The 23,853-nt window shown below is 43.1% G+C and overlaps 2 protein-coding genes across 4 annotated transcripts in view; one reads left to right on the forward strand and one right to left on the reverse strand.

Annotated features, from left to right (window-relative positions):
* p2rx1 (purinergic receptor P2X, ligand-gated ion channel, 1) overlaps nt 1-1,193 on the reverse strand; it is a 30,360-nt gene extending 29,167 nt beyond the window's left edge. For all 3 annotated transcript variants that reach the window (XM_063203543.1, XM_063203544.1, XM_063203545.1), the window contains exon 1: nt 668-1,193. In XM_063203543.1, coding sequence (XP_063059613.1) covers nt 668-804 — 137 coding nt within the window. In that variant the 5' untranslated portion in view covers nt 805-1,193. The remainder of the gene's footprint in view (nt 1-667) is intronic.
* Nucleotides 1,194-6,468: 5,275 nt separating this feature from the next.
* Nucleotides 6,469-18,254, forward strand: dhx33 (DEAH (Asp-Glu-Ala-His) box polypeptide 33). Its single transcript, XM_063203540.1, has 12 exons — nt 6,469-6,969; nt 7,131-7,291; nt 7,394-7,621; nt 8,099-8,269; nt 8,910-9,095; nt 9,671-9,782; nt 10,528-10,687; nt 11,687-11,775; nt 12,388-12,515; nt 13,490-13,693; nt 15,079-15,165; nt 15,549-18,254. The coding sequence occupies exons 1-12, from the start codon at nt 6,762-6,764 to the stop codon at nt 15,855-15,857; spliced, it is 2,043 nt and encodes a 680-aa protein (XP_063059610.1). The 5' UTR covers nt 6,469-6,761; the 3' UTR covers nt 15,858-18,254.
* Nucleotides 18,255-23,853: the final 5,599 nt, after the last annotated feature.

Consider the following 23,853-nt stretch of genomic DNA (forward strand, 5'->3'; position numbering starts at 1 on the left):
ATAAACAAGTCTTAAAAGTGCTTTTTGCGCAAGTAAAGGGGAAATGACTTGGTGTAAAGTGAAGTAACTCGGAGCTGTCAACGGTTTGTCACGGCTTCACAACAAGTAGGGACTTGTACTCTATCTGGTTACTAATTAAAGGGTGACCATACTGTCCAGCTATTCTTCAATAGGTCCCTCTGTCCGTTTACTGAAGCACTCTTTGATGTGTTGACAAAATTCAAACAGTTGATAATAAAGTTAAGCGTGCCCCTTTGATGGTGGCATAGTGGCTTTCTCAACTCAGGATTGTGTTTACCATTTGGGTTGTAATAACACTGTGACAAAATGCTGAACATTTGCTTACAATTCTCACAGCATCACCCACACTTCTAACTCAAGTTTCCAAAGAAGTGCCCATTCACAAACATACCCATAAACACACACATACACACACAAAGTGCATGCACATAGACACATACACACACACATACACACACACAAAGTGCATGCACATACACACACACACACAGACACACACACGCACACACAGACGTTATCAAAACATGCACAAAATTGACCAATCCACTTCCCCATGCATGCATCTGGACATTCCAGAGAGCCAAGACGTTAAAAAAAAAAAAAAGACAGAGAGAGAAAGACAGAGAGAAAAGTCCAGTGTTCTTACCCAATGATGTAAGCCAGGACCCCGAGCTGAATGAGCCGGCACACTATCCCCACACGCTTGCTCCGCACCAGGACCTGCCGGGGGGTCTCGTACTCGAAGAAGAAGTCTGCCAGGGCGCTGCTGATGGCATCCTTCATCTTTTCCCTCTCGGCGGCTTTGCTAGGAAGGAGCTGGAGCGGGCAAAATCCTCTCTGTGCCTCTGCAGCTACTGCTCAGGGAGCTACTTTCATACTTATACATAGAGACGACCAAACAAACGCCACAACGTGCTCCACCATGCATGCACAGTCCACGGCGACGTCAACTACACACCCACCTGACCTCACCTCAACACACCACACTGGAAAAACTTTCGCTCCGACTGCCTGGTCTTCAGGTGGCTGCATGCAGTTTGTAACCTGCCCATGCAAGACCAAGACCCAGCCCCTCTCTCTCTCTCTCTCTCTCTTGCTCTCTGACTCACAGCTGACACTAAGCAGTGGGATGTACTTTCAGGGCTCAACTATATTCACTCTACACTTCTCTCTGTCTCCCCTCTCTCTATCTGCTTGTCATCTTCTCTATCCCTGTTTTTACATGCAGAGTTTTGTGACCCCACCCCACTCGCCCCCTCAAATACTCCAAGAATGAGAGGCACCAGGAAGTGATAAATGGAAGAAAGACAAACAGCGCAATGAAATAAAGATCTGTCACTTTATTGTTTCAATGTGTGCTACTGTAGTTTACTTACAGTGCTCGAGGCATGTTGCATCTGTTCACATTTGTCTTTCTCTCACTCATTGTGCGCGTGCGTGCGTGAGAGACAGAGAGAGAGAGAGAGAGAGAGAGAGAGAGAGAGAGAGAGAGAGAGAGAGAGAGAGAGAGAGAATCTTGGCTACTTCTATCTATACACACACATGATTTCCTTAGCTACTGCCACATCCTGCTCTATACACTAAGATAAAAACAAGGGCACAACATTTCAGCATTTATCCTCTAAGACAGAGAGGACTTAATAATGACTTCCTGTCATTACACATCACACATCGTTACTGCTACTCAGTGTGCCATTTTAGGAATGTAATAAAACAATTCTAATGGAAATAAAACATGAATGGAATCATATTCTAGAGACTAGAGATGATTAGATCACAGTGTCTGGAATAATCCCTTAAACTGGTAATATTAAAAGCTTGCATAGAGGTAAATTGTTTAAGTGCACAATTCTTACAGTATACACAGTTACTGTCATTCACCCACAAGGAAGAGGTTTGTTCCCATGTACAGAAATAAGTAGCAACGAAATTAGACTTGTGAAGGGAAGTAGTACACAGTTGAACTTTTTAAGAAATTCCCACATAATAATTCTGAAAAATAATCACACATTCAAAAACTTTCACCCTAAGCATGCAGCTGTTAAAAGGTCCTGAGGTAAATAATAATAATAATAATAATTAGTTGTGCATGAACCACATTTTTGATTGAATTGAAGTACAGTATTTTGAGAATGTGTGTGTGTGTGTGTGGGAGGGAGAGAGAGAGAGAGAGAGAGAGAGAGAGAGAAAGAGAGTGGCAGCCTCTACATTAATTCTTATGGCATTATGAACAGAAACTTAAGTGCTGTGTAAGTAAGACTTTTTAAGCCAAATGTGGATTGCGCAATGATATATGTATACCGTATCGGTCAATCCAAATAAAAAAGTAGTGTATGTGTGTGAATGTGTGTGCTGGATTTTCCACAAAGGTGGAAATGCACTATTCAATGGTGAGGGCACAGAAAACTCAGGTCAACCAGACCAGATGTTATATGCAGTCTTCTCAGCATTTGATCACGGTGGTAGCCATCCAACTTCGAGAGGTGTAAATTCAGAACTTTACTCTTCATATTGACCTAAGGGAGAAAAAAAAGTTTCAAACCGTTGAAAATAATACATACAACTATAACACTTCTGAGGTCAATATTGAATATAGAAACTGGAAACTCAAGGTCTTGAAACTTGAAACCCATGATATAGTCTTCAATAATACTACAGTACCATTAAGATAATACATTAACTAACACACTTTTTCATATTATTAAGAGGTCAGATTGACAATAATTGTTTCAATATTTTGCAGGCTATGTGTATCCTCTTAGCCAACAAAATATTGATCACAACATGAACATTGTGCTAAAAAAAAGCTGTTTGAAACGTACCCCTTTCCTTCCCTCCTCAAAAGCGTGACTTTCTTCATACATTTACATATGGGAGTACGTACCACAGTGAGCAGCATGCATAATGCTTTAATGTCCCTTTAAGATTCAAATCATCTTGGTTTGTACTGTGCAATCGCGTGTCAAGGATATTATGAGCCTTGGGGGGCACTACCACTGCCATGATACTGAGTCAGGAAGGCACACATATTATTTTATATAACATTCATTTAACACCAAAATATATTGCAATATCTGAAAAAAGCTCTAATCGCTCTAATAAAACGAGCATAAAGTCAAGAAAGTGTGCGGTAGACTTCTTTCTTTTGAAGTATTGAACATTCCTGCATCTACCAGCACCTAGGAGCTGTGCATGGAACTTTGAACTGTTGAATATCTGAAAAAAGGCTTGTTCATTATGTTTCTATGAAATAAAAACAAATGTGCCACAAAGCCTTATTTTTTCAGATGACGTAGCTCATGTGTATTTTTAATGAGAAATGAATATCCAATGTGAACCAGATTTTACCCAGGACGACAGCGAGACACAAAGACAGAGGACAAAGGACAGAGGAAAGGACATGCACGAGTTAGGAGATGATTTGCACCCTCTAGGTCCACATTGTGGGATCCAGTGTGTTACCCTCAGGAGTAAACAAAGCCCAGCATGATGAGGTGGTGTGACTCAAAACGGAAATGGGGGAGGGGGTAACCACCATTCAGTACCTTTAAGGCAAGGTGAAATGTGACTCATGGATATTAGTCACACTGTATGCTGTCCAGCTGTCATATGTGGTCCATATCCAACTGGAGACCACTAGGAAGTATATTTGCCCTGTCTGACATTGCACATTGGTGATGAAACAGCCACTGTGACCAAGGTCATTCTTACTGTATAGGGCAGTGGTTCTGAAACCTTTTTCTTTTTTCCTACTGTAACAATATTTTTGCAATCCCCCGCCTGTCATATTCCAAACACCAAACTTTTTTGTCCCTAATGCTACATTTTAATGTGAAATGCACAGGAAAAGTACCGTAAATCATATTAACCATACAAGTAAATACTGTTACTAAATATCAGTTTATCGAACGGTTATATTGCACAAACACAAAGGCATACATTGAAGGTTTTATGCAAACCTCTGCGACCCCCCCAATACCTCCACAGTCTTCTAAATGGTCAGATAAATCTCATGTGATAATTTCATTATCCCAATAGGATAGCCCACACCTGCTCTATACTCCTACAAAAATAGTTAGTGCATTAGGGTGGATTAAGTATAATTGCTTCAAGTACCAAATTCAACATTAAACTTACTTATAAGGCTATGGCAAAGTCTCTGACAATGTGTGATTGTAAAGTAACAAATGTTTTTAACAAATATCTCCTCCAGACTGTCCAATGTTTTGCGTGTCCTGGGGGGAAAACATGTTTGCTCATAGCTTTGGATCTGTCAATGGGTAACATTCCCAGTGGTCCACGCCAGAGTATAGGCCAATCAACACTGGACATATGGTCTGGCTGCGTGGTTCCTAACCTTTCTTTTTTAAAAGACAAGACCAAGAAGGAGGTGCCCAAGACAAGCCACGCACCCCCAACCAAACTTCTACACATGCATACGCACTAAAAATGATTTAAGTAATTAATTACAATGGTTCTTGCTTGAGACATTAATCAATACCTTAATAACTTTAAATGGGGACCAAAACATGTTTAATTTTGGTTTTGATTTGAACAAATGATAATGTTCCCAAGCAGAATATTGGTCACAACCTCAACACAAAACAAATTTCTGCGCACCCCCCGGCCTCTCTGGCGCATGCCCAGGGGGTGCCCACCCCCCAGGTTAGAACCGCACTCTAGCAGCTGATTATGAAATACGAAACCCTGGCATAAACATGTGCAGTTGTTGATTGTTTATTTGATATTGAAATGAGCCATTCAGCATCATTAAGTTGCACTCTGATGTAAAATGAAGCCAGACAAAAATAATTGGGGCAGCACAGCAGTTTAGGGAGCAGGTGTCACCTGAAAGGGCCAACACATTATTTGACCAAAGATGAAAGTTCAGAAAACACAGCGCACTGTTCTTCTTTATTTTTTGGAGTGAACCTGATGATACATTGGTTGAAACGCATTGTTCGCACCAAAAAATAAAATAAGATAAAAGAACAATACGTGTTTTCTGAACTTTCATTTTTGATCACGGTTTCCTGCCTCATACCTGGCACCTGTATTGCTGAGGGCTTGTGCACAAGGACTCTTTTGAACTCTGATAGTATTTGACCACTTTGCATAGATTCACTTCACCCTGCTGTTGTGTCTTTAGGTCTGTTTTACAAAAATACACTATATGCTACAACACTATGGTTATTGTAGTAAATTGAAACAAATAGAATACCTACCCAAAACATGCAAAGCCCTTACAAGCCCTGACTTGTGCAGTCAGCCTACTCGGAAACATACAAATTCTTTCTTTGGAGTTCAAGTGGAAGAACCCATATTAGCTCCCAACATGATCTTCAGGATTTGTAGTATATGATACATGCATTTTTGTGGAGGGCCTTTCTGTGAAATATGAACCTTGTTTACCAGTTGTAAGTTTGGTAACTAGGCTACGACATCTTTTGAGTTTCAGCTTTTATTCACTGACAATGACGTATTTGAAAAGGCTTTGACCACAATATTTCAAACCCATTTATTTACCTGAGTCTATCTTATTTGCTTATAGGCTGACTGATGTGCCGTAGAAAGATATTTTACATAAAGGAGGTTGAGTTCAAACATTGAAACCACATCCTCCTGAAGGGCCCTGTGCATTCTCTTTGCAGAATGGACAAGCATTTTTTTATTATTATTATTAATGCATTCCTATGAACTTCACATTCATCCAGGTGTGGAAAGCCAATTCCTACAGTATGTATTTTGCTGGATCTCTAGTAGTAGTTCACCATAACAATTAAACTCAATCTCCACTCACAACCAAGTTTCAAAACCTCAGTGTTTGCATTTTTGAATAATGAGGTCAGGTTGTGAAGACTGACACAACATGACACAACCACCACTTCTGGCGGCCACCACCACGTGCCTGACATGACCTTTTGTCAGGCCCATTTAGTTTTGTGGATACAATGTAGTCGACACAGTTATAACTTACAAGCACTGTGGCAGCATCAGTTATTCAGGCTACAGCTTCTTCTTCGGGTCCTCCTGGGGCTTGACACACTGGTAGCCAATCAACATGGCAATGATGGAAAAGCTTGCCACAAAGAGAGGTGCCATCACGCCAATGGTCAGTGGAGCAGTTTTGTAGACGAAAGCTTCTGAGAGGAAGTGTCCTAGAGCCAGTACAAATGTCCACAGCGTGATGTGGTAAAGTGTTTTGTTTTGGATGTCAACGGCACAGAAGAAGCGGACTATTGACGACAACAAGGTCCATATTCCAAATGTCCGGGCTTGAAGGCCATTCACAAATTCGGGAGAACCAGTGTAAAGTTTCTCGGACAAGAAGCTGTGATCTCTGAAACTTTGAATTGTGTTACCCAGAGCAACCACTGCAACCATGAACAACCAACCGCGCAGTACATTAACAAACCGACCCATTTCTTATATTAGCGGGGGAAACAAATCCCAAAAATTCAAGCTTGCTTGTCACCTGTCGCAACTTCTTCCCTGTCGGTGTTGTTGAATGAAGTGAATGGATTGCTGGGACGGGAGTGTGACGTGTTATTTCAGCGACGTAAATGTAATTTACCACGTGGGTCGCAGATTCGTCTGAAGGAGTGAGGTAAACAACAGCCGTTCAACACCGTTCTTCGAGGCTTCTTTTGGATATCAACTCTTGTGTCTTTTTGCTGGTTAAATTTCCTCTAAAACTGAAAAGAGACGGGTTCGTTTCTCTCAGTGTTTGTCTCCAGACCATGCCCTACGACCCCGATACTCCACCGGCGAAGAGATTTAAGCCGGGGTCTCATTTTCCGCGTATTGACAAGAAGCCTGGAATGCTGCTACCCAGAAAGGGAAATACAACTGTACCAATAGACATTCAGAGAAAACATCTGCCAATATACCAAGCAAAGTCCCAGCTTATCAACCAGTTGAGACAACTACACAATGCTGTACTTATAGGTAAGAAGTTTTCATCAGTTTCCAGCAGACACATTTTAGCGTTAGCTGCTGTCAGTTAGCCAGCTGTGGCTAGTCGCTGATGTGCCTGGCTCGGCTAACGACACTGTTTACATGGCTTTAACATACTAGGGGAATTTCTGACGTGATTTCTATCATTTTAGGCGAAACGGGATCAGGCAAAACAACTCAAATTCCACAATACCTTTACGAAGCTGGCATTGGACGACAAGGCATCGTTGCCATCACCCAGCCTCGGCGTGTCGCTGCAATTTCCCTAGCGGGCAGAGTCGCAGAGGAAAAGAAAACTCAACTTGGAAAGTTGGTGTGTTGACAGTTGAACTACAACACTTATTATTCTTCTACCTGCATTGAGCATTGGACATTTAAATATATTTGGTAAACACAATCTGATCTTTGTGTTTAGGTGGGGTATACGGTGCGATTTGAAGATGTGACGTCCCCCGAAACCAAACTAAAGTTTATGACTGATGGCATGCTTCTGCGCGAGGCAATCGGAGACCCTCTCCTCCTGCGGTACACGGTGGTGGTGCTGGATGAAGCCCACGAGAGGACCGTTCACACCGATGTGCTTTTCGGCGTGGTGAAAACCGCACAACAGAAGCGCCGTGAGCAGAACAAGCAACCCTTGAAAGTATGTTGTGGTGGTGGTGAACAGAGGATGGTGCTATGAGCTGTACTCATTTAAACTTTGCCTTGACAACACTATAAAGCTTACATAAGACTGGGTCTATGGGTTCAGAACGTGTGTACATTGTCTCCCCAGAGACAGTGGCTGAATCTCAAATGGTGCACTTGTGCACTTTAGTGTTCATGTTTCAGTGTGCATGTCGTATTAGTTACGCACTGAAACATAGTGCCCGAAGTGCACAAGTGCACCATTTGAGATCCAGAGACCATTCCAGTATACTATTCCCCACAGCTTAATCTTTGTTCTGCTGCAGTACTCACTATATTCCAGTTTATGGAGAAATGAGGTCCTGTGAAAGACGATGGTTCCTTTCATTTTGAGACATAATAGTGTGCTGTGACACGTGCAACACCAATGAAGTGGACTCCAACTGTCAACTTTTCGAAATTAATTATTTGTTTGTTTGCTAATTTGTTTCAGGTCATTGTCATGTCTGCCACAATGGACGTGGACCTGTTCTCCCACTACTTCAACAAGTCCCCTGTGCTGTACTTGGAGGGTAGGCAGCACCCCATCCAGATCTACTACACCAAGCAGCCCCAGTCGGACTACCTCCAAGCAGCGCTGGTCTCCATATTCCAGATCCACCAGGTGCGTCAAAACAAAACGTCACAGGCAGAGATGTATAAAGTAGAAGTACTGTTAAAAATGTAATTACAACACAAATGGTATGATATTACATAGTTTCAGTATGTAATATCATACTACTAGTCTTGAAGTACTTCTAATTAATATAACTCTGATCACGACTGAAATTGCACTAATAACTACACTTACATAGTGCAATCCACCTTATTATCAATGAGTTTTACAAGGGTGCTGCAATGCTCTCATGGGATTTCCGTTTGTGCAGTGAAGTGCATAGACTTCAATGATGACCAACCAGAACTAGCAGACTGGCAATTCTGTGAGAGTACAAAGTGACATGAAATGAGCAGGTTGTAATAAGGTGCATTATTATCATAATTGTCGTGTAATGAATCCCCATACAACAATGTCATTTTTTATTGCCTGACTTCTGATGCACTCTCCACCTTCTATGAATGTATGCTGCCACTGTTCTACATCTATGCCAGATTTATACAGTGGGTTATTCAAGTTCAAACAATCGCAGTCTTATGAAGCCAACAGGCTTTTCTGCAAAGGGATAATTTTAAATAGGGTTGTGGCAAATGGCTAATACTGAACATCATGTTGGGCTGGGTGTTGTTGTTTGTGTTTACCGCCACAGGAGGCGCCGCCGTCCCATGACATCCTGGTTTTCATGACGGGGCAGGAGGAGATCGAGGCTCTGGCCCGCACCTGCCGGGACATCTCCAAGCACCTCCCGGAGAGCTGCGGGCCCATGGTGGTCATCGCTCTCTACGCCTCCCTGCCCCCTGCACAGCAGCTCAGGGTCTTTCAGCCTGCCCCAAAGGTAACCACCAAAGATTTTCAGTATGGTGAAATAAGATAAAGCGTAGCATGGGTTGTTCCCATTATCCTAGTATCCCGTCCTCGACCTGTGCCTCGACCTGTGGCCTCCTCGTGCTTCACTGACGTCCCACCTCGGTGGAGAAAACAATAAAGCCTAGCCAATGACTTTCCTGTTGAACTCCATTCATTCTTCTCGTCTTCTAAAGGGGTTGCCATAGAACAACTTAAGGGAAACTTTGAGCCATAACTCATTGATTCCAGAAGAAACTCCTTACAAACCATATCCCATCTACTATCGTCTCTTGTAACCACAGCAATTTTAAATGAGGATTTTTTTGGATGACAGACAAAATGGCTTTAAGCACCTAATAGTAATGAAGCTGCTGAAACATCAGGTTCACTTTTGTCTTCCACTTTGAATTGATTTGGATAAATGCATCTTGTAAGTGTAATGACGAGTCCTTCTTTTGTGCCGTTTTCTAAACCTCTCCCTTTTTTGGTGCGTGTCTGAAGTACTCAGACAGTGTAGGGAATAGATTACACTAAGACGCTTCTTTTTTGTGTCCTGCCTTACAGGGCTGCAGAAAAGTAATCCTTTCTACTAACATCGCAGAGACCTCAATCACAATATCTGGGATCAAGTATGTTATTGACACGGGAATGGTGAAGGCAAAGCGGTACAATCCAGGTATGCCAACTCCCATTTTCTTCACCTCACTGCACTATTAACACCCCAGTTAAGCTTACTGCCAGTCTCTGCTCTGTGACAAAACCACATGCAAGTGTCTCCTGTCTGCATTACTGAGTGTATTTTAAAGTGGACCAGGCATTGCTCACATGTAAAAGGGTCTTTAAAAACCAGAAAACGTGCATTTTTATCTGAGAGAGCAAATAGAAATGAGAGAGCAGATGTTAATTTTATTTGTTACATGTCTGTTTGCTCTGAATGGTCGAATTAAATTGCATTAGACATGCGAGTTATTGTGGTCAAATACCATATGCCATGTTAAGAAAGACAAGATACTATACGTGTATTCCAAAGAATTTGGAAGTAAGCAACTGGACTTTTTCATTGACCTCTGAGATCTTTCGCTGAGCAAAAATTACAGCTAAACTCTTGCTTACACCTAAATTTGAATAACATGGGCTGGATGAAAGAAAATCTTCACAGATAAATAGATGCATTATTGTGTGGACCTACTCCAGCACCACATCAGAGGAGCATGCCAAGAATCTGGCTAGGAGGTAATCCAGGTTACGCTCACCTTGAGGTAGTGATAGATCATCTAATTCAAGAGCATGGAGTCCTTATTTTCTGAGCTAAATGACACCTGTGGCCTATCTATTGGCAGATTTACCACTTCGTGCAGGGTATAGTGAATCACTCAATCATGTTCCTGGAATACTCCCCTGTCTCCTGTGCTGCTCCACAGACAGTGGCCTGGAGGTGCTGGCGGTGCAGCGGGTGTCCAAGGCGCAGGCGTGGCAGAGGGCCGGCCGGGCGGGACGAGAGGACTCCGGCTCCGTCTACCGCCTCTACACCGAGGACGAGTTTGACAACCTGGCCAGCATGACTGTGCCCGAGATCCAGAGGTTGGTCAGTTTGAAGAACCGTTTGACTAGGGATTAGGGGACTAGCTGAATGTGGGGAAACGTGCAATTGTATTGAAACAAAGAAACACATGCTCTGTCAACGTGTGTCTGTGTGTGTCTGTGTGTGTCTGTGTGTGTGTGTGTGTGTGTGTGTGTGTGTGTGTGTGTTGTGAGTGTTGTGTGTGTGCGTGCGTGGGTGGGTGTGTGTGTGCGCAAAGAAAAAGGAAGTCACACACAATACGTCACAGAATACGAAAACACAATTTCAGTTTAAGTGACTATTCATTAATTCATTCTTTATTTGTGATAGACACAATGGTCCATATCATACATATACAGAAAAAAAGGTTAAATAAGAGACAGTCAAGGATAAAATAAATGAAAAACCAAGATAGGCCTACAGCCATCAAACATAAAGACACTTTCTCCAATGTCGCCTGAGCTCAGAAGAGAACCTTACAGAACTCTTGGCCGGGTTTACCAGAGATTCAACTATGCTATTTTGGGCGCAATCCAGTCGTCCCATGAATTTAAACATTACATTTCTCAGGACTGCATTACACCCAGGGATATTGGAGTGGACAAACAGACAGCTGGCACTGGACCATCTGGGTATCCTCATCAGCAGTCTCATTGTGTCATTATATGCAACTTTTAGCTTCTGATGACTAGTTTTGGCCAGCTGTTTTGTTCACACTGTTTATCAGTATGGCATTATGAGTATATGAGCATGTGTTGCTAATATAGAGCAGTGTTTCCCAACCAGGGGTACGTGTACCACTAGGGGTACGCGAGCACACGTCAGGGGGTACGCGGAAAAATGTGATAATGACAATTGAATAGAGTATAGTCATACTGCGATAAAGGTATATATAGAGAGAGCATGGGATAGGGGGTACTCATGGTACAACAAAAAGGCTTAGGGGGTACGCGAGTCAAAAAAGGTTGGGAAACACTGATATAGAGTATAATTGAGGTTTTGCCTCTTGTCTTCATTAGGTGTAACCTGGCCAGTGTTGTGCTTCAGCTGCTGGCCCTGGGCATTCCTGATGTGCTGAATTTTGATTTCATGTCAAAGCCCTCTCCTGGTAAGATCTATTATATTTGCTGCTATTATGATTGAACATTTAAAAATGATAACTTCCTACATACGTATGTGGGGTCATTGTTGGTTAAATAATAAGCAAGTGGGGTTTACATGGTCAACGCATCCCGAGGCGTAAGCATGCCGCATGGCCACGCATCCCTACACTGATGTGCCATTATGCGCTGATGAGTAGCAAAACACACACCCTGATTTTTTGATAAATTACGTGCATTACATGCAGTGTCTTTGGAGGGCATACCTGTGCCACATGTTAACATGCGATTTTACACATCATGACACGTGGTAGCTCGTGTTGCTTGCAATGTAAGCAGCCCAAGAAGGGTAACTGTGGTGCAAGATGGTGTGATGTTTAAGACGTTGTAGCAGAGCTGAAAAGTTACCCGTTAAGGTGTTGTGGTTTTAACTGCACAAAAATAAAGTCTGCAACAACAACATGCTCCTGTTTCTCTTATTTTAATGTGACGTCAGATTCAAATGAGAAAAAAAATGGGAGCATGGTGTTGCAGACTTGTTATCATTTGACTGCGAGTCCTGGACCCATTTTGAGACGGTTGTACTTCGTTTTTTTTCCGTCAACTTTGTGACTGCACAGAGTCTATGCGCATGGCCGTGAGCCAGCTGGAGCTTCTGGGGGCAGTGGAGCGAAAAGACGAGCAGGTCCTGCTCACCCCACTGGGAAAGAAAATGGCCAGCTTTCCTCTGGAACCCAAATTTGCCAAGGTGAGTTTTGATTTATCTTCAGGTAGATGGTCATTGACAATTGATTTAAGTGTTTTGTTAAATCTGGATCTAAGTTAAATACTGCAGATGGAGGCTGTGTGCTGGATTTTCTTAAAGTGTGTAAGATGTTTTCCCAAAATAAATCACATGTTGATTAAAAACCCATGACCGGCGACAAATAATCAAGAATGGTCACATTTGGCAATTCATTGTACAAAACATTACTTAATGATGTATGTTTGTTTTCTTCACTATTCTAATTTCGCCCTTTTGTCCACAGACAATCCTCCTGTCTCCAGACAAACATTTGTTTTTCTGATTTGTGCTTCTTGTGATTTGTGCTTCTTTTCTAAATATTTGTTTTGCGGGATTATAGCCCTTATTTGGATAGTACAGTGAAGATGCAGACAAGTAGAGGAGAGAGAAGATGAGGCAGGCTTAGTACATGAGTCTGGCAGGCTTAGCGTGCTGCATCACGGTGACTCCGTGATGTGTGCTTCTTGACTGCATAACTCTAAATTTCACCCTCTCCATCCACAGACCATGCTGCTGTTCTGTCCAGATGTCTCCTGTATGGATACAGGCTACACCACCCATATTTCCCCTCTTCTTCATCCGCAGACCATCCTGCTGTGTTCAGACATCTTAAATATGCTTGTTGTTGGCTAAACAACTATAACTTTACCCTCTTCCTCCACAGACCACCCTGCTCTCTCCAGACGTGTTGTGTATGCTGCTCATTGTTGACTACTATAACCTTTACCCTCCTCCTCCTCCACAGGCCATTCTGCTCTCGCCAGACCTCTCCTGCATGGAGGAGGTTACACGCTGCTCATATTTGACCCTCCTCCTCCTCCTCCACAGGCTATCCTGCTGTCTCCAGGGGTGTGTGCTGACTGGGATCATTTAGTTTGCAGACTTTATGTCCTGTTGTCCACTTGACTACTATACTTTAATCCCCTCTTCCTCCGTAGACCATCCTGCTGTCTCCAGACTTCTCCTGTGCGGAGGAGGTGCTGACCATCGTGTCCCTGCTGTCAGTGGACTCGGTGCTGTACAACCCGCCTGCTCGACGGGAGGAGGTGCAGGCCGTGCGCAGGAAGTTCATCTCCAGCGAAGGCGACCACATCACACTGCTCAACATCTACAGGGCCTTCAAGAAAGTCAGCGGCAACAAGGTAACGCTGCTACCACTTTAGAGGTCAGGGATGGCCCACCGCACACTGCCCGACTTTATCAGACTTTATTTTTTCTTATGAGCGAACGGTGCGTTTCACGTGAAGCGTCATCATGGTTCACTCAGGAATCACCTGAGCTCTCTCTTGTGTGACTTAATAGCCTTCTTGAAGTCCATTATGTCTTTTTTTATGGAAATGCTGTGTATATTACAAAGAAATAAAGCCTGGTAAACCAGCGCCACCCGCTGGACGCCGAAAATTTTCAGCTGCGAGTGGGTCTGGCCTCGGATCTGAGAACGTTTTGAACACTGTGCCCTGAGTCTGGCAAAACCAATCACAACAGAGAGATTTGTTTTGAATCAAAGCGGGCGGGGTTTTGAGGGAGTGACGACAAATCTCGCAACACCATTGGGAAAGCACATCAACGGCAAAGATCGCCGATTGGTCAGAGCGCCAGTGCGGTTTGAAAAAACAACAGGTTGTTCTCATCAATAATCTTCGGAGGTATTGTTCATCGGGGCCAGACTTAATTACTCCGGTCTCACATTTAGGCTGGTTTATCAGGCTAAAAGAAATACGAAATTATAAAACAAATAAGTGCCAATATACAGTTTGCACTTTGCACACCATTCTAAGAAATATACCCAAGTAAAAAGATATTTAAAATGTGGTAAAATTGGGTTCTCCAACATGCAACGTCAGGCCCAATGCAACTGGGGTAACGCTGGTAACACTTTAAAATAGCGGTCACATACTACTAATACATGCCTAATTCCTATCTGTATGAGTGAGACATGTTTTAAGGGCCTGCTAAGTCCTTATTATGATTGGATCAAGAATAAATGCCTTATTGTCAGTAAACAAAAAAATTGTGAATACACGACTAACAAACAAATGATTGTTTTACTCAACAAATGTCTTCTAAGTCACTTGTACAGTTAGGTATGCATTTGTGTCTAACATGTGAACCTGAAATTAGAGTGTTACTGTAACGCTGACTTTACTTGAGCACCGAGATGTGCACAGCAACAGGTAAGCTTATTTGGTAGACATGGGATACTTCTGTCGAGATGAGCTACCAACTCGCTTGTTAGCCTAGCCCAAACCCTAACCCCAAGGAGCACTACTGCAGTGTGTTGTAATGGCTTTGGCAGCTCAACTAGACGGGTAGCTCATATCAACACAACACTGGGTGGATGTGCGCGCGCGTGTGTGTGTGTGTGTGTGTGTGCGTTTCCTCTACCTCTCTTCACTCTAAATATTTAAAAAGGGCCTCCTGTCACAGCGACTGTAAATTGTTTTACATAACGCATGAATGTGCAACACTTTTTTTTTTCTCTTCTTTTTTTTCTTGCCGTGTTTGTCTGTGTGCTGCTGGGATGCAGGAGTGGTGTCGGGAGAACTTTGTCAACAGCAGAAATATGGGCCTGGTGTCTGAAGTGCGCGCCCAGCTCAGAGATATTTGCATCAAGGTACAAAGACATAACAAAACACTTCAGCGTGATGTATGGTTACTGCCATGTTGCGTAACGTAAGGAGTTGGCATTGGGTGACATAGTATGGTCAAGTGTTTGTTTTTTTTAATGAGTAAATATGTTTACAGTTTGTTGGTTTGTTTGTTTGAAGTGAATGTGTAATGTCTCAGAAACATGATGTTCAGATTAGTAATTATTCATATTTTGTTTAGCACAATTCATTGAATACGTCGCTCAAAGCATTTCCACAGTTTGGCAGACAATATACTTCATTAAGTACAATTAGTCCCTTACACTGCACACCCTTCTGCACTTGCTTTACATACAGCTATATCATTATAATTGTATCTATCTATCTTTCCTCCCTCCCTTCGCCACAGCTTGGCCTGAAGCTGGAGTCATCCCAGTCGGACCTGGGCAACGTGCGGCGGTGCCTGGCCCACGGTCTCTTCACCAACGCGGCGGAGCTGCAGCCCGACGGCACCTACATAGCCCTGGACACACACCAACCCGTGGGCATCCACCCGTCCTCCGTCCTCTTCCAGGCCAAGCCAGCCTACGTGGTGTTCAACGAGCTGCTGCACACCTCGCGCTGCTACATGCGCGACCTGTGCCTGGTGGACGCCGAGTGGCTGCAGGAGGCGGCGCCCGAGTACTTCCGCCGCAAGCTGCGCGCCACCAAGAGCTAGCCACCAGAGGGAGCCACAGCTGCCCATCCTCTCCACCATACACTGTGTGTAGTTATTAGGCAATATGGTCGACGTATTTTGAACATATTGTCAATTTTATGCGTATTGTCCATCTCCAACCTGTATGAACATAAAAAACTATTGGATTTAAGCGTTCCAGTTAAATGCACATTTGTGTAACATTACAAGAGAGGGTGTGATCTAAGGAGCCCAACACCCTATTAGCTATCCTCTGGGGAAACCGGCCACAAATAAAGATCTAAGAATGTATGGAAAGTCTATAAATAATTTAAAGACTTCCAGAAGGATGTGACTGTCTTGAAGTTGCCTGATAATCATGCATACCTGATATAGGGTGTTGGGATCCTTAGATCTCACCCCTCTCCTTATGCCGGGCTTACACTGTGGGATTTTTAGCCTGATTTGCCACGATTTGTCAGTAGCGCGACTTTTTTGGAATTGGGCTGATTTCTTGCTCAATTGGAGGTCATTTGTGAGTCTCACATCATGTAGTGTACATAGGGTAAAGACAAACAATTTCACCTCACGACCAGCTTACAATCTGAAGTCGCATGGTTGCAAGAAAATCAAATCTCTTTGAAATCCTGGTCACCCCTTGTGAGTGAATCGCACAGTTGAAGCAATGCTACGACCCGAATTGACACTACCCATGCACAAAAGGCCCAAATTGTCAGGGCAGCGCAATTCGCTCTTTAGCGCATCCTCACCTTCACCTCAGGTGCGTGTTTCCTTTCTGCATTTTTGTCATCTGCAGATCCAGAAAAGAAGCCCGTCTGTCATACAGTTTGAGCACTCTGGTTGCATACGACCTTCAGTTTGTATAGGGTGAGGGCGTGAATCGTGAGATGTGAACTTTTAAACCCTACTTTTCTCTCATACAGTGTGTGTGAGAAGGAGCTGGATAACGCGATTGAAAATATCGCGCTGTGTATGGCCGCCTTTGCACAAATCTGCATTACAGTGGAATCCTCAAATCTAAGAGGTTGTTATTTTCATACAGGTTGGAGTTAGGAAAGCGTAAAATGGACAATATCTGTTTGCCTAATAAATCTACATACAGTGTATTATTTTAGCTGGCCTGTGCACATTAGACATGACTCTGCGTTTCACACGTTTAACCTCAGCAAGATATTGTGCTCCACTTTTTTGCAAGTAACACGAATTGCAGAGGAAATGTACATACAACACACTTTCAACTAAAGCATGATGGTTTTCTTCAGTGGAAAAAAAATCAATGCAAATCACTGCAATGGAAAATTATATCAACCAATGGACAGTTACATTTTCCTCCCCAGAAGGTTGCGTATTGTGTCAGATGTTAACTCTCTTAAACAGTTATCTCGCTGGGACAGGAAGTTTTGCCAACACTGGTTTGGCAATAAAGGTTTACATGCTCCAAAATACCAGTAATAATAACTATAAAAATGGCCTTGAAATTTTGAAGAACTTCGGCAGGGGTGTTCTCTCAGCTGTTGGACTTGGGAAGCCATCTTCTTCTGTTTTTGCAATGACCAGTATTTTAGCTTTTACCTATGAACTACACCTCTCACTCCTCAAAGGACCTCCTGTTATCACACCAGAGCCTTCATACTGAAGGATTCATTTTGTTTTTCTTTTGTTTCCAAGCGCACGATGAATGAGAAATTCTATCTTCTACTCTGGAATGTTAGATGTTTAGCATCATCGTAGTCATACAAATGCATGTGACTGAGCTTTAGACAGAAGGTGTTGAGCACCATGATACGTTCTTCTCACAGGACCTGTACATAAATATGCTATGCATGTACAAAAAAAATGGCCACTCAGGTTTTTGATACATTCCGTTGAATGTATCATAACTTATGGTTTGACTATAAAGCTTTGTAAACCTACAGTTAGATTAGTAAACATGAGCTGTACATTTTAGATTCGTTTTTAAATTTTTGAGGCAGTCTTATTCTGTACCACCATTTTACCACCCTTGGTCTCAGCCATATTAACTACACTTTGAATACTGTTTGCGTTCCCGTCATCTCTGCATCCAAAAAAGCCTTAGAAACACACAGTGGCTGTCACAGGCACAAGGTCACATTACAAATGCTTGTAAGTCTCAACATGTGAAAAGTAACAGTTGAATTTCACTTGTGTCTCTTTTGCAGTTGGCAGGATGGTTTATGTCAAACCCAAAGTCAAGAAAGTGAATTCACTCATATGTATAATGAGGATTGAGCTCTTTTGCTCTGTAAGCTGCTATGATGCTTTGAGGGGTAAGCCTTTACGCACTTTGAAAGATATTTTGTAAGAGAAAGTGCATGTTTGAATTATTCACATTGCCACTGTTCGGAATGTGTTATTTAATGTCAAAACAAGGTTTACTATTAAAACTTTTCATAATGATGTCTCTTTCCATATGAGTGGTACATCTTTATTCTTGTGCTCTAAATACTGTTTTACTCTTTTTTGTAATATATATAAGTAAGCTCTGAAGGGAAAATTTGAAAAGCGCATTGGTTTTGGCCTCTCGATTAGGCCCTACAGTGAGAGGGGGTTAGATCATTTAGTGGCATGTGTCAGTGACATGCGGAAGTGCCGCAGTGACATGTCCATTGATTTTATATTAACCACAGACTTATACTAATTATTATCAATAAGTGTAATAATATTTATTAATAAAAAGTATTATTTTTTATTATTTATGTAGGTGACAGTGACATTATAATGTTGAGTATCTCATGGATCCTCTCTGGGTCATAAATGACCCCAGAGGTGTTTTGATTATAAATCCTATATAGATGGTCCAAATCTCACAAAAATCGTTCACAACATACACAATATATGTATTGACGAACTCCTAGAAGGACAATTTTTTCTGATGAAAATTGCAAAAATGGTGTATGAAAATATGTGCCCCAGTCGGTCGCTTTAGGGTTAATGAATTAATTAATAGCCAATGAATGAAATGAATGAAAAATCCTATTTTTAACCTTTCAAGCCATTTACAGTAGGCTACCTCTTCACATCTACCCAACGTCCTCTACAAGGTGTCCAAAATGCATATACACTTTAAGTCATTGCAAAGAAGGTGTTATGACAGTTTCAGAGTTATTGGATTTACTTTTACTTTCGGAACCAGGGCTTTCCCCCCTCTGAAGCTATACAATGCTGTTGATATTTGAACAGATGTGATCATCACTACGTAGTAACCCCCTCCCCCTCCTCCAATTTGCCTTTTGTTACAAAATTTTGCGTAAATTGTTGTCAAATAAATATTTATTCAGAAACAAATGTAACATATTTGGCCATCAGTGTGTTGGAGGATTATCGCCATGACAGGTGAAAACGCGATGTCAAAACAGGCATGTGTGATAGAGAATGAATGGACCTTACAGCTCCAGGTGTCAAAGTGCCACCCAAAATTGATAACAGGCACCCTATGACGACCATGATAATTTTGCCCTTAAATACGAAGTAGCAAAGTGCTTGTTTGTTAATATGTGCAATGACGGCAAAGTATAGGCCCGCCAGTGGTGGATTGCATTATTTTGCACTCAAACGCGCAAGCGGTAACGCTCTCCAAAACCGCTCCAAAGCCAGCGCCCCATTTGGACAGCTATGACTGATACGGGTCATATTTGTATTAAGTTTCTGTTAAGAAAAATGTATGTCTATCTTATTCAGTGGAATTAAATTATGGGTCCGTGGTGGCGCGGGATTTTGCGCTCAAACGCGTTCCACGCGTTCCAAGCCAGCAGGCCATTTGGAACGCTATGACGCACGGCACAAATGATAGGTGTCATAGTTAAATATTCCATGGAACATTTCCAATCAGGTTCGGTCCCGGTGGCGTAGTGGTTAGCACGTCCGTTCACCATGCAGGCGACCCGGGTTCGAGTCCCGACAGGCTCAGACCCGGGCGCAGCATGGGGCAGTGCCGAAGAAAGGACGCACGGCGAGCAGAACAGTTGATACGTAAGGACAACGTCCCTACAGGACCGTCGATATAGACAGCAAGCAAGTTGAGACAGCAGGCAGGTCAACACGTCACTCAACGTTGAGGACAATGCCATCGATGGATCACGTTCAATATGTGCTAGTATATGCACCATGAATCTACAGTGCTAGTATACGCACGGCACCGCTAATAAGACAGTGCGCTCAACCCCGCCACTGTGGCTGAACCTTTTGTATTTTCAGACTGGACTAAAAACATAGTTTTTATGTAGGCCTATTTTAATAAAATAAAATAAATATCACGTTATATCTTACATTTAGCCTGTTAATTACAACGCTCTCCAAAACCGCTCCAAAGCCAGCGCCCCATTTGGACAGCTATGACGCACGGCACAATTGATACGGGTCATATTTGGTATAAATGAATTAGGCTCCTTGACCTTTTGACCTTGGCTCACCACACCAGGTCTATCACACAGACACAAATGTCCCTCATTTGCCACAATACTTGTTTTACAGATTCATCACATTGGTTGGTATTTTAATAATAATATTACAAAAATGAGTGATGTAAATGAATTAGGCTCCGCGACCTTTTGACCTTGAGTCGGTTAACCAGTTTTGTAACACAGAGGCATGTGTCCCTCATATGCCACAAGAGCTCATTTTGTCATTCTTCATTCTGTCAATTCAGAAAAAAATAAAATAATAAAAAATGTGTTGTAAATGAATTAGGCCCCTTGACCTTTTGACCTCGGATCACCACACCAGTTTTATAGAACAGAGATAAATATACCTAATTTACCACAAGACTTGTTTTTTAGATTTAGCACTCAAATAATTCTATAAATAATACAAATATTTAAAATGGTGGTATAAATGAATTAGGCTCCTTGACCTTTTGACCTTGGCTCACCACACCAGGTCTATCACACAGACACAAATGTCCCTCATTTGCCACAAGACTTGTTTTACAGATTCATCACATTGGCTGGTATTTTAATAATAATATTACAAAAATGAGAGATATAAATGAATTAGTGTTATGTCTGCTTCATTGCCTGTTGATGCCATATATTCCCGGATGCTGCGGATAGCAATACTGTTGCAGGGCATGCTGGGAACGCGGGTTTCAGAACAATAAATGGCTGCTATGCCGAGAGTTGCACACCTCTGTGTCCAGTATATTCCACCGTAATATTGTATAACATTAGCGACGAGGATGGAGCTTAACCTACCACCACCTCCTCAGTTTTTAGCACTGCCTGGCGAACCCCCGGTGCCTTGGGTACGTTGGCTTGAAACTTTTGAAAACTAGAACTATATTAATGCCCTGGGACTTACCGAAGCTAACGACGTTCGAAGGCGGGCTCCTCTCATCCACTGCCTGGGCACTGAGGGACAACCATTGACTATTTACTCTCAATGGGGACAACGGATCTTTCGGACATTGGGACAGGCAAAAAAGTATAAAGACGCCACGAAGTTGCTGGAGGCACACTTTGCCGCTCCACAGACTGTAATCCTTCGTCGGATCTTGTTTCGTCAGCGCAAGCAAAATGTCGGTGAGTCGATTCAACACTATGTAGCCGACCTGCGCGGCTTAGCCTCCCTCTGTAAATTCGGCTCCATGGAGGATGAAATGATACGAGACCAGCTCGCAGAACACGCCAGCCATTCTAAGATAAGAGAGAAGTTGATTATGTCACCGGACGACTTGACTTTACCGAAAGCCTTAGAGATTGCCTTGCAAATCGAGACGGCCACCGAGCTAGCCACGAAATTGTCTTCCCGCGCTTCTGCGCTGCCCGCTTTGACTCCTGTAGAGGAGCCCGAACGCTCGCCAAGCCCCACGCCCTCGGAGGAGGCAGAGGGGATACACTTCACTGCACGTCCGCAGTTCCAGTCACGCCGCAGTTGTGGCGATTGTGGCTCTTCTTCACACTCTAGCAGGGCGCCAGCATGCCCGGCCAGGGGGCAGGTGTGTAAAAAGTGTGGGAAGAGCAACCACTTTGCCCGAGTCTGCCGTTCTGCACCGGCCACGACGCGACCACGAAGCTCCCCTCATCTCGGACCCCGACCTGGATCCTCTTCTGCAGGTCCCACTGCCATACACTCAGTAAGCTCGTGCCCTGCGCCCATACAGTCAGTCGACTCCGCCCGTGTGCCATTCAAGACATGTTCAATTGAATTGGATGGTGTCTGTGTCCCATTGCTGCTGGATACGGGAGCAGCTGTGTCCCTCCTCAACTTGCCCACAGTACAGCGTTTCCTGCCCCAAATACAGCTACAGGCGCCATCAGCAGTGTTACATGGATACGGTAATTCAAGTATCCAGGGCCGCGTTAACCCTCGCCGAGGCCCGGTGCAGATGCAATCCGGGGCCCCTATACCACACTATAATGAGCCATATTCAAAACGCATGAAACAACGCAGGCTACACGGTTTACTCCAACACAAAAAAGGGTGCGCTGAACCCCCTGCTGAGTTCACCAGTCACAACGCAAGCCATTGGAAGCATAGCCAGCTGTCAGGGAGGAGATTCTGTGCACTGCCGTTTGGCAGAGTAAACTTCGACTCAGCTAGAACTTCCAAACAGAAGCACAACCAAAAGTCTCTTCTTTTTGCTACGTTGCTGCCGACCAATTTGTCGAATCGAAACCGTCGTGGTAAACACGTGTTAAATAATGTAACCTCCAATGGCCTTGGAAAGACTGACTGACTGTCAAAGGAAAGTAGCCTACTCAGCTGTCGCTTGTCGCAAGGAGGGAATCCCCTTAGCAGCGAACCACAGCAAAGCGAAGCTGTCACGAAATCCCCTCAAAATGTACCAATTAAAGGATTTATCCGGAGTTGGAACAAGTTTGCCTGCTTTTTGCATGTTTGGGATGAAATACAGTCACTCTAGAGCAAAATCAAGGCAAAAGGATGCGTTTTGAGAAAGTTTGATAATATCACGTTAGCCTCGTTAGCCATATCAGCTATGCAATATGAAAGATGCGGGCATCGTTTTTCGGCGGTTACACACATTTCAAAAACACAACATTTTAAAGTCTTGCACAGCTCAAAACAACGTCACACTTACCTCGTAATATGTTGAGGGTATCCACACATAAACCAAAGTGTCCAAAGTCCTTCATGTATTCTTGAAAGGTCTGCAGAATGTGTTTTGTGAACCTACTACCTTGAGAATATCTAAATTACGGTCAAGACAACTATTTGACACTAAAGCCCACCAAGTAGATTGCCGAGTGCGTCGCACCATCAGCTGTGGTTACTCGCTATGGAAATAATCATAGCTGATGGTGCGACGCACTCGGCAATCTACTTGGTGGGCTTTAGTGTCAAATAGTTGTCTTGACCGTAATTTAGATATTCTCAAGGTAGTAGGTTCACAAAACACATTCTGCAGACCTTTCAAGAATACATGAAGGACTTTGGACACTTTGGTTTATGTGTGGATACCCTCAACATATTACGAGGTAAGTGTGACGTTGTTTTGAGCTGTGCAAGACTTTAAAATGTTGTGTTTTTGAAATGTGTGTAACCGCCGAAAAACGATGCCCGCATCTTTCATATTGCATAGCTGATATGGCTAACGAGGCTAACGTGATATTATCAAACTTTCTCAAAACGCATCCTTTTGCCTTGATTTTGCTCTAGAGTGACTGTATTTCATCCCAAACATGCAAAAAGCAGGCAAACTTGTTCCAACTCCGGATAAATCCTTTAAGAAGTCGGCGGTTTTCATCTAGATGGTGCATTAAACTGCAATAGTATGCAATCATTACAGTAGACTACGGTGCAAATTCGTAATGTTAGATGTGGATGTGGATGTATCCCACAAGTTTTTTTTTCTCCCAGATAAGAGCCACTTGCTAACTGAACAATCTGCGAGTGGTACCCAGGCATGTTTTAACTGAACACAAACCCGAACGAACGCAAAGATATAGGCTACGCTGACAGAGCATCGACATTATTACAGTGCTTTAGGGAAATGGCCATAACAGTGCTTTAGGAAAATGCGACTATATCATTTTAGTGT

Source organism: Engraulis encrasicolus, chromosome 7, assembly GCF_034702125.1.
Source record: "Engraulis encrasicolus isolate BLACKSEA-1 chromosome 7, IST_EnEncr_1.0, whole genome shotgun sequence".
Lineage (NCBI taxonomy): Eukaryota > Metazoa > Chordata > Actinopteri > Clupeiformes > Engraulidae > Engraulis > Engraulis encrasicolus.